General features: G+C 54.1%; 7 protein-coding genes across 7 annotated transcripts; 6 read left to right on the top strand and 1 right to left on the bottom strand.

Annotated features, from left to right (window-relative positions):
- Positions 1–55: 55 nt before the first annotated feature.
- On the top strand, positions 56–1,246 carry A1O3_02750 (trichodiene synthase (TRI5); the record flags this gene model as incomplete). Its single annotated transcript, XM_007732890.1, has 1 exon — positions 56–1,246. The coding sequence occupies one exon, from the start codon at positions 56–58 to the stop codon at positions 1,244–1,246; it is 1,191 nt and encodes a 396-aa protein (XP_007731080.1).
- A 1,847-nt stretch (positions 1,247–3,093) lies between these two features.
- A1O3_02749 (uncharacterized protein) lies at positions 3,094–5,164 on the top strand (the record flags this gene model as incomplete). Its single annotated transcript, XM_007732889.1, has 4 exons — positions 3,094–3,324; positions 3,466–3,754; positions 3,791–3,895; positions 4,086–5,164. 4 exons carry the CDS (start codon positions 3,094–3,096, stop codon positions 5,162–5,164), a joined length of 1,704 nt encoding a protein of 567 aa, XP_007731079.1.
- Positions 5,165–5,331: 167 nt separating this feature from the next.
- Positions 5,332–7,661, bottom strand: A1O3_02748 (uncharacterized protein; the record flags this gene model as incomplete). Its single annotated transcript, XM_007732888.1, has 12 exons — positions 5,332–5,585; positions 5,688–5,768; positions 5,902–6,187; positions 6,262–6,294; positions 6,351–6,573; positions 6,638–6,775; positions 6,868–6,898; positions 6,954–6,974; positions 7,028–7,096; positions 7,156–7,265; positions 7,332–7,401; positions 7,457–7,661. 12 exons carry the CDS (start codon positions 7,659–7,661, stop codon positions 5,332–5,334), a joined length of 1,521 nt encoding a protein of 506 aa, XP_007731078.1.
- Positions 7,662–8,238: 577 nt separating this feature from the next.
- Positions 8,239–10,235, top strand: A1O3_02747 (dihydroxy-acid dehydratase; the record flags this gene model as incomplete). The annotated part of the gene is made up of 4 exons (XM_007732887.1): positions 8,239–8,406; positions 8,465–8,562; positions 8,617–8,624; positions 8,680–10,235. 4 exons carry the CDS (start codon positions 8,239–8,241, stop codon positions 10,233–10,235), a joined length of 1,830 nt encoding a protein of 609 aa, XP_007731077.1.
- A 982-nt stretch (positions 10,236–11,217) lies between these two features.
- A1O3_02746 (uncharacterized protein) lies at positions 11,218–12,240 on the top strand (the record flags this gene model as incomplete). The annotated part of the gene is made up of 3 exons (XM_007732886.1): positions 11,218–11,778; positions 11,844–11,997; positions 12,050–12,240. The coding sequence occupies 3 exons, from the start codon at positions 11,218–11,220 to the stop codon at positions 12,238–12,240; spliced, it is 906 nt and encodes a 301-aa protein (XP_007731076.1).
- A 309-nt stretch (positions 12,241–12,549) lies between these two features.
- A1O3_02745 (uncharacterized protein) lies at positions 12,550–13,128 on the top strand (the record flags this gene model as incomplete). Its single annotated transcript, XM_007732885.1, has 1 exon — positions 12,550–13,128. The coding sequence occupies one exon, from the start codon at positions 12,550–12,552 to the stop codon at positions 13,126–13,128; it is 579 nt and encodes a 192-aa protein (XP_007731075.1).
- A 464-nt stretch (positions 13,129–13,592) lies between these two features.
- A1O3_02744 (tryptophan synthase) lies at positions 13,593–15,866 on the top strand (the record flags this gene model as incomplete). Its single annotated transcript, XM_007732884.1, has 2 exons — positions 13,593–13,728; positions 13,786–15,866. 2 exons carry the CDS (start codon positions 13,593–13,595, stop codon positions 15,864–15,866), a joined length of 2,217 nt encoding a protein of 738 aa, XP_007731074.1.
- Between the last annotated feature and the right edge of the window lie 1,956 nt (positions 15,867–17,822).

Here is a 17,822-nt window from a genome sequence, read left to right as displayed (position 1 = left end):
TCTCTCTTCATCACCTACCTGACTGACAGATCCTTTACAAATTGCAAAGCAAACCATGGCCCTGGACACGGTCACTCCCACGTTCCCTTCCGAGCAGTTCTGCCGGTCGGTGGTGCGGTTCCTCGACGCCCTGGAGTACGAGGACGACAACCTGACGCTTGACGAGCGTGTGCAGGGGCTGCGGTACGTGCACTCCAAGACGGCCGAGTATTTCACGCAGGCCCTGCCGCGCGAGACACTCAAGAGAGTGCATCCGGAACGGATTGCGGCGGTGACACGCACCATCTCGCACTTCATCATCTACTGCTGGTCGAGAGTGCCGCGAGACGTGCAGGTGGAAATCAGCATCTACCTGTCCATCATCAACGTGCTCGACGACGAGATCAACGCCGACCCCAACGAGCAGATGGGATCCTTCTGGGTCGATCTGCTGCAGGGCAAGCAACAGAAGCATCCCTTCTGGCTGCTGATGAACGCGCGCCTCCCCACGCTGCTCAGCCACTACGGAAGCTTCTGCTCGTTCAACATCATGCGCTGCACCTTCGACTACTTCGAAGGCTGCTGGATCGAACAGCACAACTTTCGCGGCTACCCGGGCTCTGACCGCTACCCGGACTTCCTGCGCCGTCTGAACTGTCTCGGCGGCGCCGTCGGCGGCACCATGTTCCCGGCCGTCGATTTCGACGACCAGAAGCTGTTTCGGGAGTTTGCCTGCGTCATGGCCCAGATCGACGGGCCCGTCGCCCTCATGAACGACCTGTTCTCCTTCTACAAGGAATTCAATCTCGACGAGGCCAACCTGGTCTCCAACTGGTGCGCCGTCGACGGCATCTCGCTGGACCAGGCCCTGGAGCGCCTGACCGACGAGACCATCCACGCCTGCCAGCAGATCTTGAGCGTGTTCAAGGACAAGGATCCCAGTGTGCTGGCCACCATCCGCACCTTCATCCGCGGCTATGTCACCTGGCATTTCTGTGACTTGAGGTACCGTCTGCGCGAAGTCTACGACGCCGCTAAAGACCATGGTCCCGTCGGAGCCAAATTCCGCCAGTACTTTGAGAAGGCCCTGGATGTCGGCTGGGTTGACCTGGACCAATGGACTTTGACTCCGCCCGAGAATCATCTCTCGCTCAACGGAGCTGAAGTCGACATCGACCCTGCCCAGGAGCTCAACCCGGCTCAAGTGAACGGCGCCGAGATCAGCGAAGCACCAGCTGCACATGAGGCCATCGCCGTTGGGGGCTGATGGACGCCTGGTTCAAGGCAGTCAAGGCAGCCTGGGCCTTACGGCATATGGGTGATAGATGGATCCCAGGTGTGGGTCCTAGTCCTTTTCTTTTCTTTCAGGACCATCCGGATGTGGCAGCCCATAGACGTACTTTATCCCGAGACGGGGGGGATCCGACGATTCTAGTACCAGACTTTATTTCATGACTAGTACCAGACTTTATTTCGTATCTATATCAAAGACATGACATGGTTTCTTTCGGCCAATCACTCTCGAACTCGTCCCTATACTCCGTATAGAAGAGCTTTCCCTTTCCCTTTCCCTTTCCCATTCCATGTGCCTGAGTTCAAAACAAGTGATTTTCCCATTCCATGTGTCTGAGTTCACAGCAAGTGATTTGCGTCCGACTTAGTTTTCTTCTGAAGAAACCTCAACCACTCGGATTGGTGCCGGTTGCCCAGGGCAGAATAGAGACAGATAAGACAACCGGGTTATCATTGTCCTGGGACGAACCACGAGACTAGGATCTAGGATCTGATCTTGGTGGGTGGCAGTACTATTGCACTGTACCTGTACCTGTCCCCAGCCGAAGCCGAAGCCGTGCTCCCGTAAACACGCCATCCCAGGCACGGCACAGTCAGCGCGAAACTTGAACGTGAGTAGCCTGGGCGAATCGAAAGGTGAGTCTGGCGAGCCTTAGCCTGCCTGAATCTGCACATTTTGCGTGCTCAGTGCGGCCTGAAGTCTCTAGCCTGTAGCCTTATCGGTCCCATACCGTACAGTCCTGTCCTGCTGTCCCGTACCACAGCCGGTGGTCACAGATGTCTATTTCTACTAGGAATTGATTGAGGATCCATACAGGAAGAATCATTGACTGAGGGTCCATACAGCATCATTTACAGTCATCTCATGTCTGCTTCTGCTCCATTCTCGCGTGGATCCGTCGGCTCCGTCTATGTAGGTGGCATCACCAGGATACTCGCAGGCCGACCGACACCACTACATTTGGCACATGTTGAACCGGGTTATGTGTCAATGCTATGGTTAGTATGTACGTATAGTAGCTAACTCAGTTGTTCAGAACCACGTGTCAAGGATATAGGATACAAACTGTTCAGAACCACATGTCAAGGATGTAGGATACAAACTGTTCAGAACCATGTGTCAAGGTTACAGGACACAGGATACAAACATCGCTTGTCTGATTCCTTGGTTTAATCGTAGGCTTAGGGGTCCGGTCCCGGTGCTTCCGTAGGATTTATCATTCGTGCACATCCATATCTTACATACAGTACGAGGCGAGAATGCTACTCTACTCTGTGCCAGCCAGTGACGAGGCGAGAATGCTACTCTATTCCGTGCCAGTGACCACTGACCACTGACCACTGACTGCCCCACAGGGTGATTGCTATCCCACATGCACTACTACAGTACTACTGCCACTGGTGCAAGAGACAGACAGGGTGCTGACGCTGACGCTGTGGTGGCCTGAATGAATGAAGTCAGTCCTACGTAGCACGACCGGCTGAGCTGAGGCGAAAGGAACGGGAGCGGGAGCGGGAACGGGGTCGAAACGTGGCGGCATAAATCCTTCCTTCTCCTTCTATCGCATCTTCAGCAGTTCGTCGCTTTCACTTTCACTTTACAGGTAACGGAGGCTGGTTTCACGTCCAGTAACACAGAGTCTCAGTCTCAGTCAGGACTTGGCTGAGTCGGTCTTCGATATACTGTCTTGTCCACCCTTAGCGGGAACGGTTGAATCGGTCTTCTATTTACTGTCTTGTGTCTTGTCTACACTGGGTGCCCAGGGCTTGGGCGTGTACTGTCAGCCGAGCCAGTTTGTTCTGTGCAGCAGGTCGATGGCGATGGCGACCTCTCTCCCCGTCTTGGTTGGGTATGGGAATCTACTGCTCATAACTCTCATTGTCACAGCCATCGTCGCTGTTGCCGTAGTCTATCAAGCATTCTTCGCCATCCGGTATCCCGCCAGCCTTCCTCTGGGAGGAGAACCTCCTGGGGCGAGACGCTTTAGCTTGAGGACAAGATGGAGATACTACACCGACTGTGCCGGGCTGTATAGACAGGCATATGAACAGGTACGTACGCTATCATTGTTGAAATTGGAGGTTGAAGTCGAGAAATGGGCAGAGGGCAGTGGGCACCCAACCTGGCTGACCTTGAGCAATCACTACACTCGTCCTGGAAGAACTAACACTAACCCCAATCCCCCCTTCCAGTACACCAAGAAAGGCAAGGCTGTCCTCCTGCCCGGGCTCGGGTGCCGCCTAGACATCATCTTGCCTCAAAGCGCCATGCGGTGGGTACTGGCGCGACCGGAGAACGAACTCAGTCACGCCGATGCCGTGCTCGAGGTTGTGCAGCTCAAGTACGGGCTGGGCGACGAGAAATACAAGGCCGATCCTTGGCCGGGCATGCTGGTCAAGACCGAGATCAATGCCATGTTGGAGAATGTGTGTGCTGACATGAACGACGAACTGGCCCACGCCTTCGACCGCTTGCTCGGCGGTGGCGGTGGCGGTGGCAATGCAGGCACCGATCAAGACACGGGTTCGGACTCGGACTCGTGGAAGGAGATCGACCTGCTGCACACGGTCAGGCTGGTGGTGGCACAGGCTGCCAGCCGCTTCACAGTTGGGCTTCCGCTCTGTAAGTTTCTCGGTTCTCGGTTCTCGACTCTCTGTTCTGCTTGACGGCAATCCAATATCCATGAAGTTCGGTCGAGGCATTTGTGGTTCCTGAATCCCGACTCTCGACGACGGAACCCAAGCCCTAACTTCCCAGTTCCATGTCCTTGTCCTTGTCCTGACTGAGGGGATTTCGATTTTGATTTTGGCAGGTCGCAATCAACAGTATCTGCGAGACTGCTTGAGAGTCGTCGACGGCATCGTCTTGAACGGCGGCCTGACAGGTGCATGCCCCCGAGCTCTGCGGCCCATCTTGGGTCCGATATTCAGCTGGAATCTCCGTCGCCACGTCGACAGAGTCAAGAAGCACTTCGAGCCACTTTACCGCCGGAGAATGCAGGACTTGACCATGAACAACAACAACAACAACAAAAGAGACGAAGAAGGTGCCAGACAAGCCAAGGGAGACCCGACGACTAAGCCCCCGGATCTCCTACAAATGATGCTTCAGTACGGCCTGAAGGAACGGCCGGGCGAAGTGTACGACGTCGACAGCATGGCTCGCCGCCTCTGTTTCGCCAACTTCGCCGCGTTCCACCAGACCAGCATCCTCATCACCAACATGCTCCTCAACATCCTGAGCTCGGACGCCGAATTCAACACCATCTCGGTGCTCCGCGACGAGGTGGCTCGCATCGTAACCGGGGTGGGATCCCCGACCGGCGCCGCCGCCGACGACGACCTCCATCCCCAATGGACCAAGTACAAGGTGGCACAAATGGTCAAGGCCGACAGTGTGGCTCGTGAGACGCTACGGCTGAACTCGTACAGCAACCGCGGACTGTTCCGCAAGGTCATGGTGGACGGCATTGTCACGGAAGAAGGCATCAGGCTGCCCAAGGGCGCGTACCTCTCATTCCTGGGCCACCCGCTGCAATGCGACCCGGACACGTTCGACCGGCCGTTCAGATACGATCCGTTCCGCTTCTCGCGCGCGCGCGAGGCCGCCGCCGACCACAAGGGCAATGCGGGCTTGAGCAATCTCAGCTTCGTCGCCACCTCCCCCCAGCACCTGCCGTTCGGCCACGGCAATCATTCCTGTCCGGGCCGCTTTCTGGTCGACTTCGAGCTGAAGATGATCATCGCTTACCTCTTGGAGAACTATCATTTGGATTTCCCCGCCGAGTACGCCGGGAATCGTCCGCCGAATAGGTGGGTGGCCGAGGCGTTGGCGCCGCCTGCTGCAGTCAAGATCAGGGTCAAGAGGCAGAAAAAGGAAACAGCCCACTAGACTTGTCCAGTGAGACTAAGCCTTTGTTCATGACAATATCAAAAAATGAAAGGAAGCTTTGTCATTGTAGAGTCTCTTCCTCAAGAGGGAGAGGTATACGGAGAGGTAGAGGGAGAGAGGACGGCCGAAACATGCCAGCTAGACCCGTCAGTGGGTCACCTATGTATTCACAACGTATACTTGTAGTTCGGGGCCTTGTCTCCCAACTCGATCAAATGCTCGTCGGTATAGGTGGCAGAGATCGCCTCCCACCGGGCATCTCGCTTCTTATTGATGCGACGACAGATGAGATAGTACACCACCATGCTCACGAGACCAAGAACATTGAATCCAAGCACGAGAGAATGTCCCAGCCTGTAGCGGGGCGCGTCCTGTTTGTGATAGAAGTTGGAGGCTGCCGCTCCACCCATGGTGCCGAAGCCTGGGAAGTTCGCATCAGGTTAGTTTTAGTTACAGGATAGAACCCTCGAGTGGATTATAGATATCCTTGTGGGCAAAGGGAGGGAAGGCAGGAGACACTGACCAATTTGTATCGCCATGCCAGTGGCCCGCTTCGCGTTGGGGGCGTAGTTGTTTGCAGAGAGGGTGAGGAGGCCAGGAAATGCTGTGTACAGAAGAGATACTCTTCGGTCAGACGCGATTCTTGTATGATGAATACGCAGACAATGGGGGTGGGAGGGATGATCTTGGCATAAAGCAAATCCAGACGACAGAGGGGGTTGGGTGACTTGACTTACCAGGATAGATGCCGCAGGCGGCGATGAAGCAGCCGGCATACGTCAAGCCAGGGATGAAGGATGAGGGAGCAACAGCAAGCAAGAAGCCGACGAAGACTGCCGCGTAGGAAATGAAGACGAAGAGGCCTCGCTTCTGCGTCTTGTCCGAATAGTAGCCCACTGCGATACAGCAGATCGACGCCGCCACGTAGATCGGGACGGTCAACAACTGGGCGTGCTCGGCGCTATAGCCGAGGCCGTTGATGATGGTGGGAAGGAACAGAGATACCGCGTAGACTGCGACGGCCTAAATGATAAATCGTCTTGTCAACCACAACCACTGTACCACTGGTAGACGAAAGGTCTGGATGCTCAGCTCACATTGCCCCAATATCCCAGACAGTGGAAAAGAGTCTGTGATGACATTAGATGCTGGAAATAATAGAGCACGCAATGGCCGGTTAACTCACTTGCCAATCCGTGAATGCTGCCCACACGAACTTCCACTTGAATTGGTGGTTGAGTGTGCGCTCTTGAGGGGTGGTGGTGGATTGTGGACGGTCGATCCTCAGCCTCATTATTGCCAGACTCTTCTCCCTCTCGTCCAGGAAGTTCGCGGTGGCTGGCTCGTCGGGGATGATCCAGAAGGCTGAGAAGGCAACCAGAACCGTCAGGAGTCCTTCGAGGATGAATCTGTCAATGCGGATCAGCGTGGCTCGGACAAGTCGACCAAGTGGACGAATCCAAGGCAACAGACATCCACCTCCAGCCATAAAGACCTCCAACACCATCCATCTTCACGATCCCGTACGCGAGGAGGCCTGAAAATGCCCCGGCTACTGATGCAGATGCAAATACCAGGGCCATGCGTAGTTGTGCATCTGCACGCGTGTACCTGGCGAGAATCATGATCAGCTGAGCTTCTTGCCCGCCGCTTTTCAGAGCAACGCAGGCTCTCCCGATCACAAGCTTGCGAGGGCAACTTACCACAATGAGATGTAGAAGGTGATTCCAGGAACTGCGAAGGGTTGTCAGTCAGGATCGTTGGAGAAGCTTCACAGGGACCATCATACAAAGGCCAGCTTCCGTAAGACCTTGTGGGCAATGTTAGCACCTAACCACGTGAATGAAGATACAGCTCACATACCGAGAAAGAACCTGGCAGCAAGCAATCCCGAATATCCTTGGACGAGTCCTGTCAGGGTCATGACAACGCCTGTCCAATGTTAGAAGTTGCTGCATGCTGGTAGCCTTCTTTCCTTTCGACTCTCTTACCCCACGCAACCATGATTGATGGGAGCCAGATGCTTGGTCGGAACTTGACAAGCAAGGCGTTGCAGACCGGCTCGAAGAAGCAATAAGGGAAAAAGAAGACTGTCAAGCACCTTCCATGCAGTTAGCGGCAGGTCGTTGCGGCGATCCCGTGCCAGTGCCAGCACCAGCCTCCTTACCAGTTATACTGATTTCCAACCAGGCCGATATCTTTGGAGAGCCCTTGAATGTTGGCGTTTCCTATGTTTCCTTTGGCACAATTAGTACAATGTGTCCCTCCGTCAAACATGATCAAGTCTCATACCGCGGTCGAGAAAGCTCAATAGATAGAGCGCTGCTAAAATGGGAATGATACGCATGTCCATCTTCCGAAGAAGTCGGCGATATTGTTTTGTCTCGTCATTATCGTCCGAGACACGAAAATCACCTTGTGCCTCGTTGGGCTTTTCATCAATCTCCTCTTCATGCTGAGACGAAGGCAGGGCTTTGGACAGTTCTTTCGAATTCATGGTGATGGTGGGGTCGCAAGGGTGCAAACAGTCATGGAGGGCTGCATAAGCGAACTGGCCCTGAAGTCTTGAACGAGTCTCTATATAGTAGAGGCCTCTCTGAGCGACCCCGGATTCGCGATCAAGCTTGACCCTGTGACAGGGCAGTGTAGCTTGAATCCCCGCCGCCGGTGCATCACTTACCGTAACCGGGCCGTATTGTTTCCATTATGGTTCCGGTTATGGTATCTTTACCGTTGCCGGTGGAACGCAGTCGAATGGTTCCTACCTAAACCATCCTCCTCATTTTTGAATTCCCCGTTGCCTAGCCATTGGCTATGGTTGGAAATCAGCTGATATGGGGGCCGCGGCTTGTACAGTTGCCAGGCAATGTTGGTAGTTGCTCGTCTTGGACCGACGGAAGGAACAGCGTGAACATACCGGGACGGGTCTTTTGGGTAACTCTGCGGCAAGCCAGACTCCGACGCAAGACATGATTTTCTCCTCATAAAGTAGATCCCATCCCGAGTGAAAGAGAAAAGGAACAAGTAGACTCGCAGGTCTATTACATTTGTCAAAACCGACCAAATATTCAACCATGGGATCCATGCCCGAGACAGCTGGCCAAACAAATGGCACCGTCCAAGAGGCCAGATACATCGGATTCGAGCAGCTTCCACAACATGCAGTCAACAGTCGTGGCGAACCTGCCCTGAACAGATGGTCTCATTTCATCACCAAAGACAAGGACTATCCGGCTTCTCAGGTACGTGCGGCCACATATTATATCTCCTCAAAGACTTACAGCTGACGCTCGATTTCAGGCCATGCTGTATGCTGCTGGGGTTCCTGATAAGGATGCCATGCAGAACAGCCCTCATGTCGGCATTGCGTCGGTCTGGTGGGAAGGAAATCCTTGCAAGTATGCTCAAGTACCTACCCGGGTTATCAGTGGACAGTACTGACACAAATCCAGCATGCATCGTGAGTAGAGACCCACTAGAAGGCCGAATCCTATTCATTAACACACCTCTTACAGTCCTCGACTTGGCGAAAGTGGTCAAGGACTCTGTAACCAAGCAGGGCTTCATTGGGTGGCAATACAATACCGTGGGGGTTTCGGATGCCATTACCGTCGGAACAGAGGGCATGCGATTCTCGCTGCAGACAAGAGAACTCATTGCAGACAGCTTGGAGACGGTGACATGCGCGCAACATCACGACGCCAACATTGCCATTGCCGGTTGCGACAAAAACATGCCAGGAGTGGTGATGGCAATGGCGCGCCATAACCGACCGTCACTCATGATATATGGTGGCGCCAGTAAGCCGGGCTATTCCAGACTGCTTCGCCAGACAATCAATGTGAGCAAATGTTGGGAGGCTCAAGGTGCTTATCAATACGGCACACTTGCCAAAGCCGTTGAAGACCCATCCAAGACCCCGGACGATGTTCTGGAAGACATCATAACAGGGGCCTGTCCTGGCGCAGGGGCTTGTGGAGGAATGTATACTGCAAATACCATGGCCACCGCAATCGAAGTCATGGGACTCTCGTTACCCGGTTCATCATCCAATCCTGCGGCATCTGCGACCAAGATGAGAGAATGTAACAAGGCGGGTGAATATATCCGACTGTGTATGGAGAAAAGCATCCGACCAAGGGATCTCTTGACTCTGAGAGCGTTTGACAATGCCTTGACGATGACCATGGTTCTTGGTGGGTCGACGAATGCTGCGCTTCATCTCCTCGCGATGGCTTCTGCGGCCGAGGTTCCCTTGACGCTTGCGGATGTCCAGCGAGTGAGTGACAAAGTCCCCTACCTCGCCAACCTCGCCCCTGCGGGTCAATATCTGATGGCTGATCTTTACGATGTCGGCGGTATCCCGGCCGTTTGCAAGCTCTTGGTCGCGGCTGGTTTACTGGATGGGTCGGTGCCAACCGTGACTGGGAAGACGTTGGCCGAGAACATCGAGCCATATCCATCGCTGAAGCAGGATCAAACCATCATCCGCCCGGTCGATAATCCTATCAAGGCAACAGGGCATTTGCAAGTGCTGAGAGGTAACTTGGCTCCCACTGGAGCTGTGGCTAAGATCAGCGGCAAAGAAGGCACCAGTTTTGTGGGCAAGGCTCGGGTGTTCGACAAGGAGAAATACCTCAACGCTGCGTTGAGAGCTGGTCAGATTCCGCGAGACGAGAATCTTGTCCTCATCGTGCGCTACGAGGGGCCGAAAGGAGGGCCTGGAATGCCAGAGCAATTGCAGGCATCGGCAGCCCTGATCGGGGCACAGCTGAAGAACATTGCATTAGTGACAGATGGCAGATATTCAGGAGCGTCTCACGGCTTCATCGTGGGACATGTAACACCAGAGGCGGCAGTGGGCGGCCCAATTGCCGCCGTCAGAGATGGCGATGTGGTGACTATCTCGGCCATCACAAATGAATTGTCGGTGGATCTGACGGAGGATGAGATTGCAGCACGATTGAAGGGATGGAAACCTCCTCCAAGTGCAGTGACCAGAGGAGTGTTGGCCAAGTATCAGAGATTGGTAGGCTCGGCAGACAAAGGCGCAGTGACAGACCTGTTCTAGGCATGGGAGCAACCCCTAGTAGGTGCCTAGGTAGCCAGCATTAATAGAGTTATAGGCGAGCCTAAGTGTGCAGACCTAAGCAATAGCCCCGATATCTCCGGGTACCTAAAGACCCCCGCACAGCCCGCAGTCCAGTGAGTGGAGGTTCCCCGGCACCCGGCCACCTTAGCTTGCCCCTCTACTGTACATAAGCCCTAGACTTCGCCCCTGGTAGCATGTGGACGGATATCTCGACTGGACTTCCTGTCCATTCCCAAGGCAATAAGCGACTACAGTCCTCCGTACTCCGTACATCCTGTATAATGCATTGCTCATCGCCATTTGTCCTCCAAATTTCCCACGCATAAGACTCCTACTTCGCTCAGGATGAATCCCCCCAATCCTAGCCACTCAGTGTTTGTCAAGAGACGGAGGAGCGCTGTGGCTTGTATCAGATGCAATCGGCAACGCATCCGCTGTGACGCTGCAACTGCGGGCCTCCCCTGCACCAACTGTCGGCGTCTGAAGAACGGAGACTGCCAATTCATAGAATCCAGGCGTGTCAGGTAAATCTCTGTCAAGGCGTCGAGCCAGCTCTGTCTAACGCTACCGCTGAAGAGGGACCACGGGGCGTTTTGTTTCTCGAGACCAAACGGACGAGCGAAGGCCAGAAATCGGCCGCATTCAAAAGACTGAACACACTTTGACGTCTGCGGAAGCGTTGTCCACCACCACGGCACAAGTTCCCGAGTATACCATCGACATCGATCAACTGTGCAGGGATGAAGAAGAGCGCACTGAGGCACAGACCGCCGAGACACACTCAGAGTCGAAGTCAGACGAAGCCTCGCACGTTACACCGGCTGATGGCTGTCACCCCAGTTCCACATCGCACCTCTCGCCCAGTCACCGCACCTGGGGTGAGAGCTGGTACCTCTCCTACATACTGCATACCACGAACAATGAACATCCTCGAATACACCAACCGCTGAACGGACAGACCATGGACGGAACACCACATGTCAACGAGGAGACTGAAGAAGCCAACAGTTCGGCCCCGGCAATAACAGCGAACACCATTCAACGTGGTGCCCAAACTCTTCCGTCGCCAGCGTCAGTCATCCGTCTGCTTGATGCATTCTTTGTCCACTTCCATCCATTCTGCCCCATCTTAGAGGAAGCCCAGGTTCGGTCTTCTCTCCACGACGGCTCTCTGTCGGTAGTGTTGCTTCGTTGCATTCTCTTCGTTGCATCGATCCACTGTGAAATGAAGCTCTTACAGGCGCTGGGGTACTCCAGCCGCATCGAAGCCGAGGACAGTCTCTTCCGGAAGGCCAAGACCTCTTTTGACTCGGATGAAGAGAGAGACAACTTGACATTGCTTTTCTGCTCCTATCTTCTGCACTACTGGTCAGGCAGGCCGGCATCTTTCAAGGACAGCATGTGGTGGTTGGCGGGAGCAATCCGATGCGCCCAGGCCCTGGGGATGCACCGCAGTATGGAGAGAAGCAAAGCTCCGGACGACCTCCGCCGATCGTGGAGGAGGATTTGGTGGCTGCTTTATGTATGGCTGAGTGGAATCTCACCCATGATGATTATGACTGCTAATCCCGAGCTTTCTGGCTACAGATTCGGGACCGACAGATATCCATTTCACTTGGAAAGCCGACTCTTATCAATGATAGGGACTGCGACGTGGAAAGTTTGGAAGAGGATGATTTCCCAGACGTACACCAGGAAATCAAGGCCTACGTTATAGAGCAGGCACGCTTGTCAGTCGCTGGTAAGTATCAATGGCTAACGGGAGGCGGCTGGGTTCTTTCTGATTGCTACAGCATCACGCATCTTCGCATTGTTCTCTCCTGGTCCTGGGTCCCGCCCAACTGAGGCAGTAGATGCCAAGCATATCCTGGCGACCATTGAAGACCATTTCAACGAATGGTATGCTCATTTGGAGCCGAGCTTTGTCATGGAAAGCTCAAAGAGATGTCGATTGGGGTTGATTCTTCATATGACCGTCAAGTGAGACGAGTACTCGATCATTGCTATATGGAGCCGGTCTTTGCTGACCAAAGAATGCGTCGTGGTAGTTATTACACAATCTTATCCTACCGAATGCTACAGCGCCACTACTCGAGAGCTCTGAGAGCCGGTGATTTGGACTCCCGCTGCACGACTGTCATCTTGAAAGCCGCTGGAAGAACCACGTCCCTCCTGGAGAACGCGGTGGTGAGCTTCGAAGCTCGCCATTTCCCGATGATATGGTATGCTAGTCACCGACAAGGAGAAAATCAATGCTGATGGATAGGAAAGCGTTTCAGCCGTCTTTGCAGCCATGACGGTTCAACATGTCCATTGTGGGAACCCAGCCTTGGACGGCCCCGAGCGAGAACTTCTCTCGCAAAAGCTCCGCTTCAATTTGCTTGGACTGAAGGAGTTTGAGCAGTGTCACATCCTGGCTCGTTGGATCCGACAACTTTTTCTTCTGGCCCTCGACCGATCACGCACGAATCCCCGTCCATTTCGGTCTTCACGACCGATCCCTTGCCCGGACCCACATAACAATCAGCGTGATCGAGCAGCTGCCACTCCAGTCAGTGGACAGCCATTACCTACGGCACAAATATCGTATGAGTCGGAACAGCTGCACGGAGGGCGGCCAGACACCATCGCTTCGTTGCCAGTTACAGGTCTAGACTCAACGACCCCTGACTGCACCGCCAGCCTGGGGGCTGAGAGCCTCCTCACCCCCGAGGCTGCGCCGTTCGATCGGTTTTTCCCCGAAGTAGATGTGCATTTCGGGTTTTGGAGCAATCCTGAATTGATGTGGTTGCAAGCGTCCGCCGACGAGTTCACCATGGCAGATTCCTCTGGTTGGTTTGATCATGACTTTTCCCGTCCAGCGAATCTGTAGTGAGTACTGGCTGCGGCTGCGAACGACGATCCAACACGTTGACGAGATTCAGATTCACAGAGAAGGTCAGGGTTACCTAAGGGTATGTAGCTCGTCTTCATGCTTCCTTGTTACAGCACTCCGTAGTACCGTACAGATACAGTACTGTATCTTATCTGCACGTGCCACACTCCCCCTGACAGAAGGCTGGGTCAGCTGTAGCAGCTGCGGGGGAACAATCTGATCGCCGCCGCAGGAGCCATACAGCGATACGCAGATACGGTACTAGGCTTGTACGTGTCTGTACCGCCACTCAACTTATTTTTCAATCCCCGAGTTCAATCAATGACTCAGTCGCCGTTCCTCATCCTCTGTCCACAACTTCCCCCTTGATCCCTCTAGTCTTTCCTCTTCTTTCTCTCCCTTCCTCGTCTACTCCTCCGGCTGGCAGATTTTGTTCCTCACTCCCAGTAAATCTTGCCAACATGGAAGCCATCAAGGCGACTTTTGCGCGATGCAAACAGGAACACAGATCTGCCCTCGTAGCATACTTTACCGCCGGGTACCCAACGAAAGAATCGACCGTGGATGTCATGCTGGGGCTGCAGGCTGGTGGTGCTGGTATGAAGCCGTGACTCCTCCAAGCATATCTCTTCCGTCTAACCTGCGGTGTGGTAGATGTCATCGAACTCGGCCTGCCCTTCACAGATCCCATCGCGGACGGACCTACCATCCAAAAATCAAACACCGTCGCTCTCCAGAACGGTGTCACTATCCCAATCGCCCTGGACTTTGTTCGAGACGCTCGGAATCGAGGCCTTCGCGTCCCCGTCCTCTTCATGGGCTACTTCAACCCTCTACTTCGCTACGGCGAGGATCGCATGCTGAAGGATTGCAAAGAAGCTGGCGTCAATGGATTCATCATGGTGGACTTGCCCCCGGAAGAAGCGGTCAGATTCCGAAACAATTGCACAAAGGCCGGCCTCTCATATGTGCCGCTGATTGCTCCAGCCACGTCCGAGAAACGAATGAAGCTGCTATGCAAGATCGCCGACTCTTTCATCTATGTGGTGTCGCGCATGGGTGTCACTGGCGCAACGGGTACTTTGAACACAAAACTGCCAGAACTGCTCGCAAGAGTGCATCAGTACTCTGGTGGGGTTCCCGCCGCGGTTGGGTTTGGCGTCAGCACAAGAGACCATTTCCTGAGTGTCGCAGAGATTGCCGAGGGTGTGGTCATTGGCAGCCAAATTGTCACGGAACTGGGCAATGCGAAGACCGGCGAATATGCAAAGGCCGTCCAAGAATACTGCTCGCAAATCACCGGGCGGAAAGTCGGCGACTTCAATGACACAAATGGCTTAACAAGGGAAGTCGGAATTGTCGAGGCAGTCAATGCCGCAAAAGAACCCAATGCTTCGACAAATGGGCTCAACGGTCATCAAGTCCAAGTCGACAAGGTCATCACCGATGCTGATATTCCGTCAGAACCAGGTCTGGCCGACCAACTAGATGCCCTCAATTCTGCCACAAATGGGACCGAACCGAACCCTGATGCGATTCCAGCCCAATTCGGCCAGTTCGGTGGTCAATATGTTCCGGAGTCACTGATGGACTGTCTAGCCGAACTCGAGGAGGGCTTCACCAAAGCGAGGAACGATCCGGAATTCTGGAAAGAATACCGGTCCTATTATCCCTACATGGGCCGACCTTCATCACTTCATCTGGCAAATCGGCTGACTGAAAAAGTGGGTGGTGCCCAAATTTACCTGAAAAGAGAGGACCTCAACCACACTGGAAGCCATAAGATCAACAATGCCCTGGGACAGATTCTTATTGCACGGCGGCTAGGCAAGACGCGTATCATCGCTGAAACCGGGGCCGGTCAACATGGTGTCGCTACCGCAACTGTGTGTGCCAAGTTTGGCCTGCAATGTGTTGTGTACATGGGTGCCGAGGATGTGCGTCGACAGGCGTTGAATGTGTTTCGAATGAAGCTGCTCGGCGCCAAAGTTGTCGCCGTAGAAGCCGGATCTCGTACCCTCCGCGACGCGGTCAACGAAGCTCTGCGTGCGTGGGTGGTTGACCTTGACACCACGCACTATATCATTGGATCAGCCATCGGGCCTCATCCATTCCCTACCATTGTCCGTACATTTCAGAGCGTGATCGGGCAAGAGACCAAGGAGCAATTGAAGGAAATCACAGGCAAGCTACCCGATGCCGTGATCGCCTGCGTTGGCGGTGGCTCCAACGCCGTCGGCATGTTCTTCCCTTTCAGCTCCGATCCATCAGTGAAGTTGATCGGTGTGGAAGCTGCCGGCGAGGGCGTTGACACTGGCAAGCACTCTGCCACTCTGTCTGGCGGCTCCGTTGGCGTGCTACACGGCGTCAGGACGTATGTTCTCCAGAACGAGCATGGCCAGATCGCCGACACGCACTCTATTTCGGCCGGACTCGATTACCCTGGCGTCGGGCCGGAGTTGTCGAATTGGAAAGACAGCGCGCGCGCACAGTTCATCAGCGCCACGGATGCACAGGCCCTGATCGGGTTCCGGACACTCAGCGAGACTGAGGGCATCATCCCCGCGCTCGAATCGAGTCATGCCATCTACGGAGCGATGGAAGTGGCTAAAAAGATGGGCAAAGATCAGACCCTGGTCATCTGCCTCAGTGGAAGAGGTGACAAAGATGTCCAGAGTGTTGCGGATGAATTGCCCAACCTGGGTCCGCAGATTGGTTGGGATTTGAGATTTTAGAAACAGGACTGTCGCATCCAAGAAGGTGTCAGGTGCAGCCCAAAACCGATAAACAGGCCGCGACTTTACTGCACTATAGATTCTGAACAGAAACAGATGCGAGTCGGGTCTGCTGCTCAGGGAGATCTTGGAGTTGGAATCAAAGGCGGTCTACGCTCTATGTATGTGTACATGAAATGTGTACATGAATGTGCCGCCATGCAATGCAACTTCGTCCAGTTTTCCGAATGTTTATTGCTCCGCCAGATTCAATCCTCCCATAATCCTGAATGAGACCTTACCTCACAAAGCGCAGTGAGGATATAGTTTCAAACAACCCTGTCCAGAGAGCCCAACGGAAGAGAATCTGCGCCGGGCACTCGCTTTCCGCCCTAGGATCTCAGCAAACTTGAATATAGCCCCAGCTGAAGCTTGACCAGAGGCCCCGGCCGCTTGACTTTGCGATGCCCTTGGGCTCCTTGATTACCCTTGGAAGAACGTAGATTTATCACTTGCGTTTTCTTTCGTATGTGAATGGTAAACTTTTCTTTGTAAATCTGGCCAAGCGAGGGAATGGCAGCGAAAGTTGCCCGGCTGGATGAAGGTAAGGCTATCACATGCCTCCTCCAGCCACCCGACTGCAGTGAAGATGCCGGCAGTGAAGGTACCGGCAGAATGCCTTCACCATTCCTCCCCCCCCCCCCCTCCAAAAACGTAGGGATATATATTTGATGACCAAGTTTTACTCACAATAACGCAAAGACCCCTAGCACCGATTAGTTCAGGTCAAACCACTTTAGCTCAACGGCAGCTCGTCTGGTGACAGACAGAAGTGGAAGGCAACTAATCGACTGGGCGACCCGATGACAAAATCCTCGAGTTCGAGTTCGATCCACGTCTCGCCCACTGAGTGACGACTTTTCGACCAAAAACTCCGATTCCCTGCGAACCCGGGAACACGCCAGCCAACGATGCGAACCAAGTCCACCCCTGCGAACCCGGGGTACCGCCAACCAACGAGTCTCTAAAACGGAAAAACCCTGCGAACCCGGGTTTCACTTCCCACGACCCCCATATCAAAGGGGTTCGTGAAAAAGTTTTTGTCCGTTGGGATTGTTGGAGGATATTTTTAGCGTTGCTGATTCTGCGGGTGAGGCAGAAAAAATAAGTGCTTGATGGAGTGAATACAGAAAGTGAATGTTCAGATATCACACAGTTCTGACTAAGAGAAGATCAAGTGTCCACCCTGTCCGCAGAGATTGGTAGGATCAACTTGGGACCAGCCGAAACACGCCGCGAGTCTCCATCCCGCCAACTTTAAACCCGCGACGACCCAGATCTGCGCGGTCGACGGCCCGACGTTGATCCGCATCTAAAGTGACGGCATCTGCACCTTCTCTTTCTCTTTCTCTTTCTATTTCTTCCACCTCACACCTCACAGACTCGAGGCTCAGCATTGCCATTGCACTGGGCTGCTCAGCTTGTCGGAAGAGATCAAAAGCTGGAATGCCCCGCGAACTGTCTGCGAGACATGCCTCACAACCCGACAACCTCTCGAGTCTCGGGGCCTGCTCCAGTGCATGGTCTTCCCCGCACTGTTGTGGTCGATCTCCTCTCCAGTCATGACCCCCGGCTTTACCGCGACGTTCCCCAGCTTCAACGCTGAGTCCACCGGATACGAGTCAGACCTTGGAACCCGAGTGACTGAATTGCAAAAGGTGGAGCTCAAGTTATCTAAGATGTTCGACGCGTCCGCTCTCAAGCTACCGGAAATGTGCCATTTACCTCGGGTTTGGAGGTGGAGGATCATCAGTCCCGGTTTAGGCGCCTCGGTGTCAGTTGGATAGATATACTGGTGAGTATGGGGTATGGGGTACGGGGTACGGCTACGGCTACGGGGTGTATTAAAGCCTTTTCCTTCTGTCGTCGACTTTCCAACCACCCTACTCCTCTCGCTCACCTCACCCTCTCACCGCG

The sequence above is a fragment of the Capronia epimyces genome (assembly GCF_000585565.1).
Source record: "Capronia epimyces CBS 606.96 chromosome Unknown aczIQ-supercont1.2, whole genome shotgun sequence".
NCBI lineage: Eukaryota > Fungi > Ascomycota > Eurotiomycetes > Chaetothyriales > Herpotrichiellaceae > Capronia > Capronia epimyces.
Note: the sequence above shows the minus strand (reverse complement) of the source record. Positions and strands in the feature narration are given on the sequence as shown.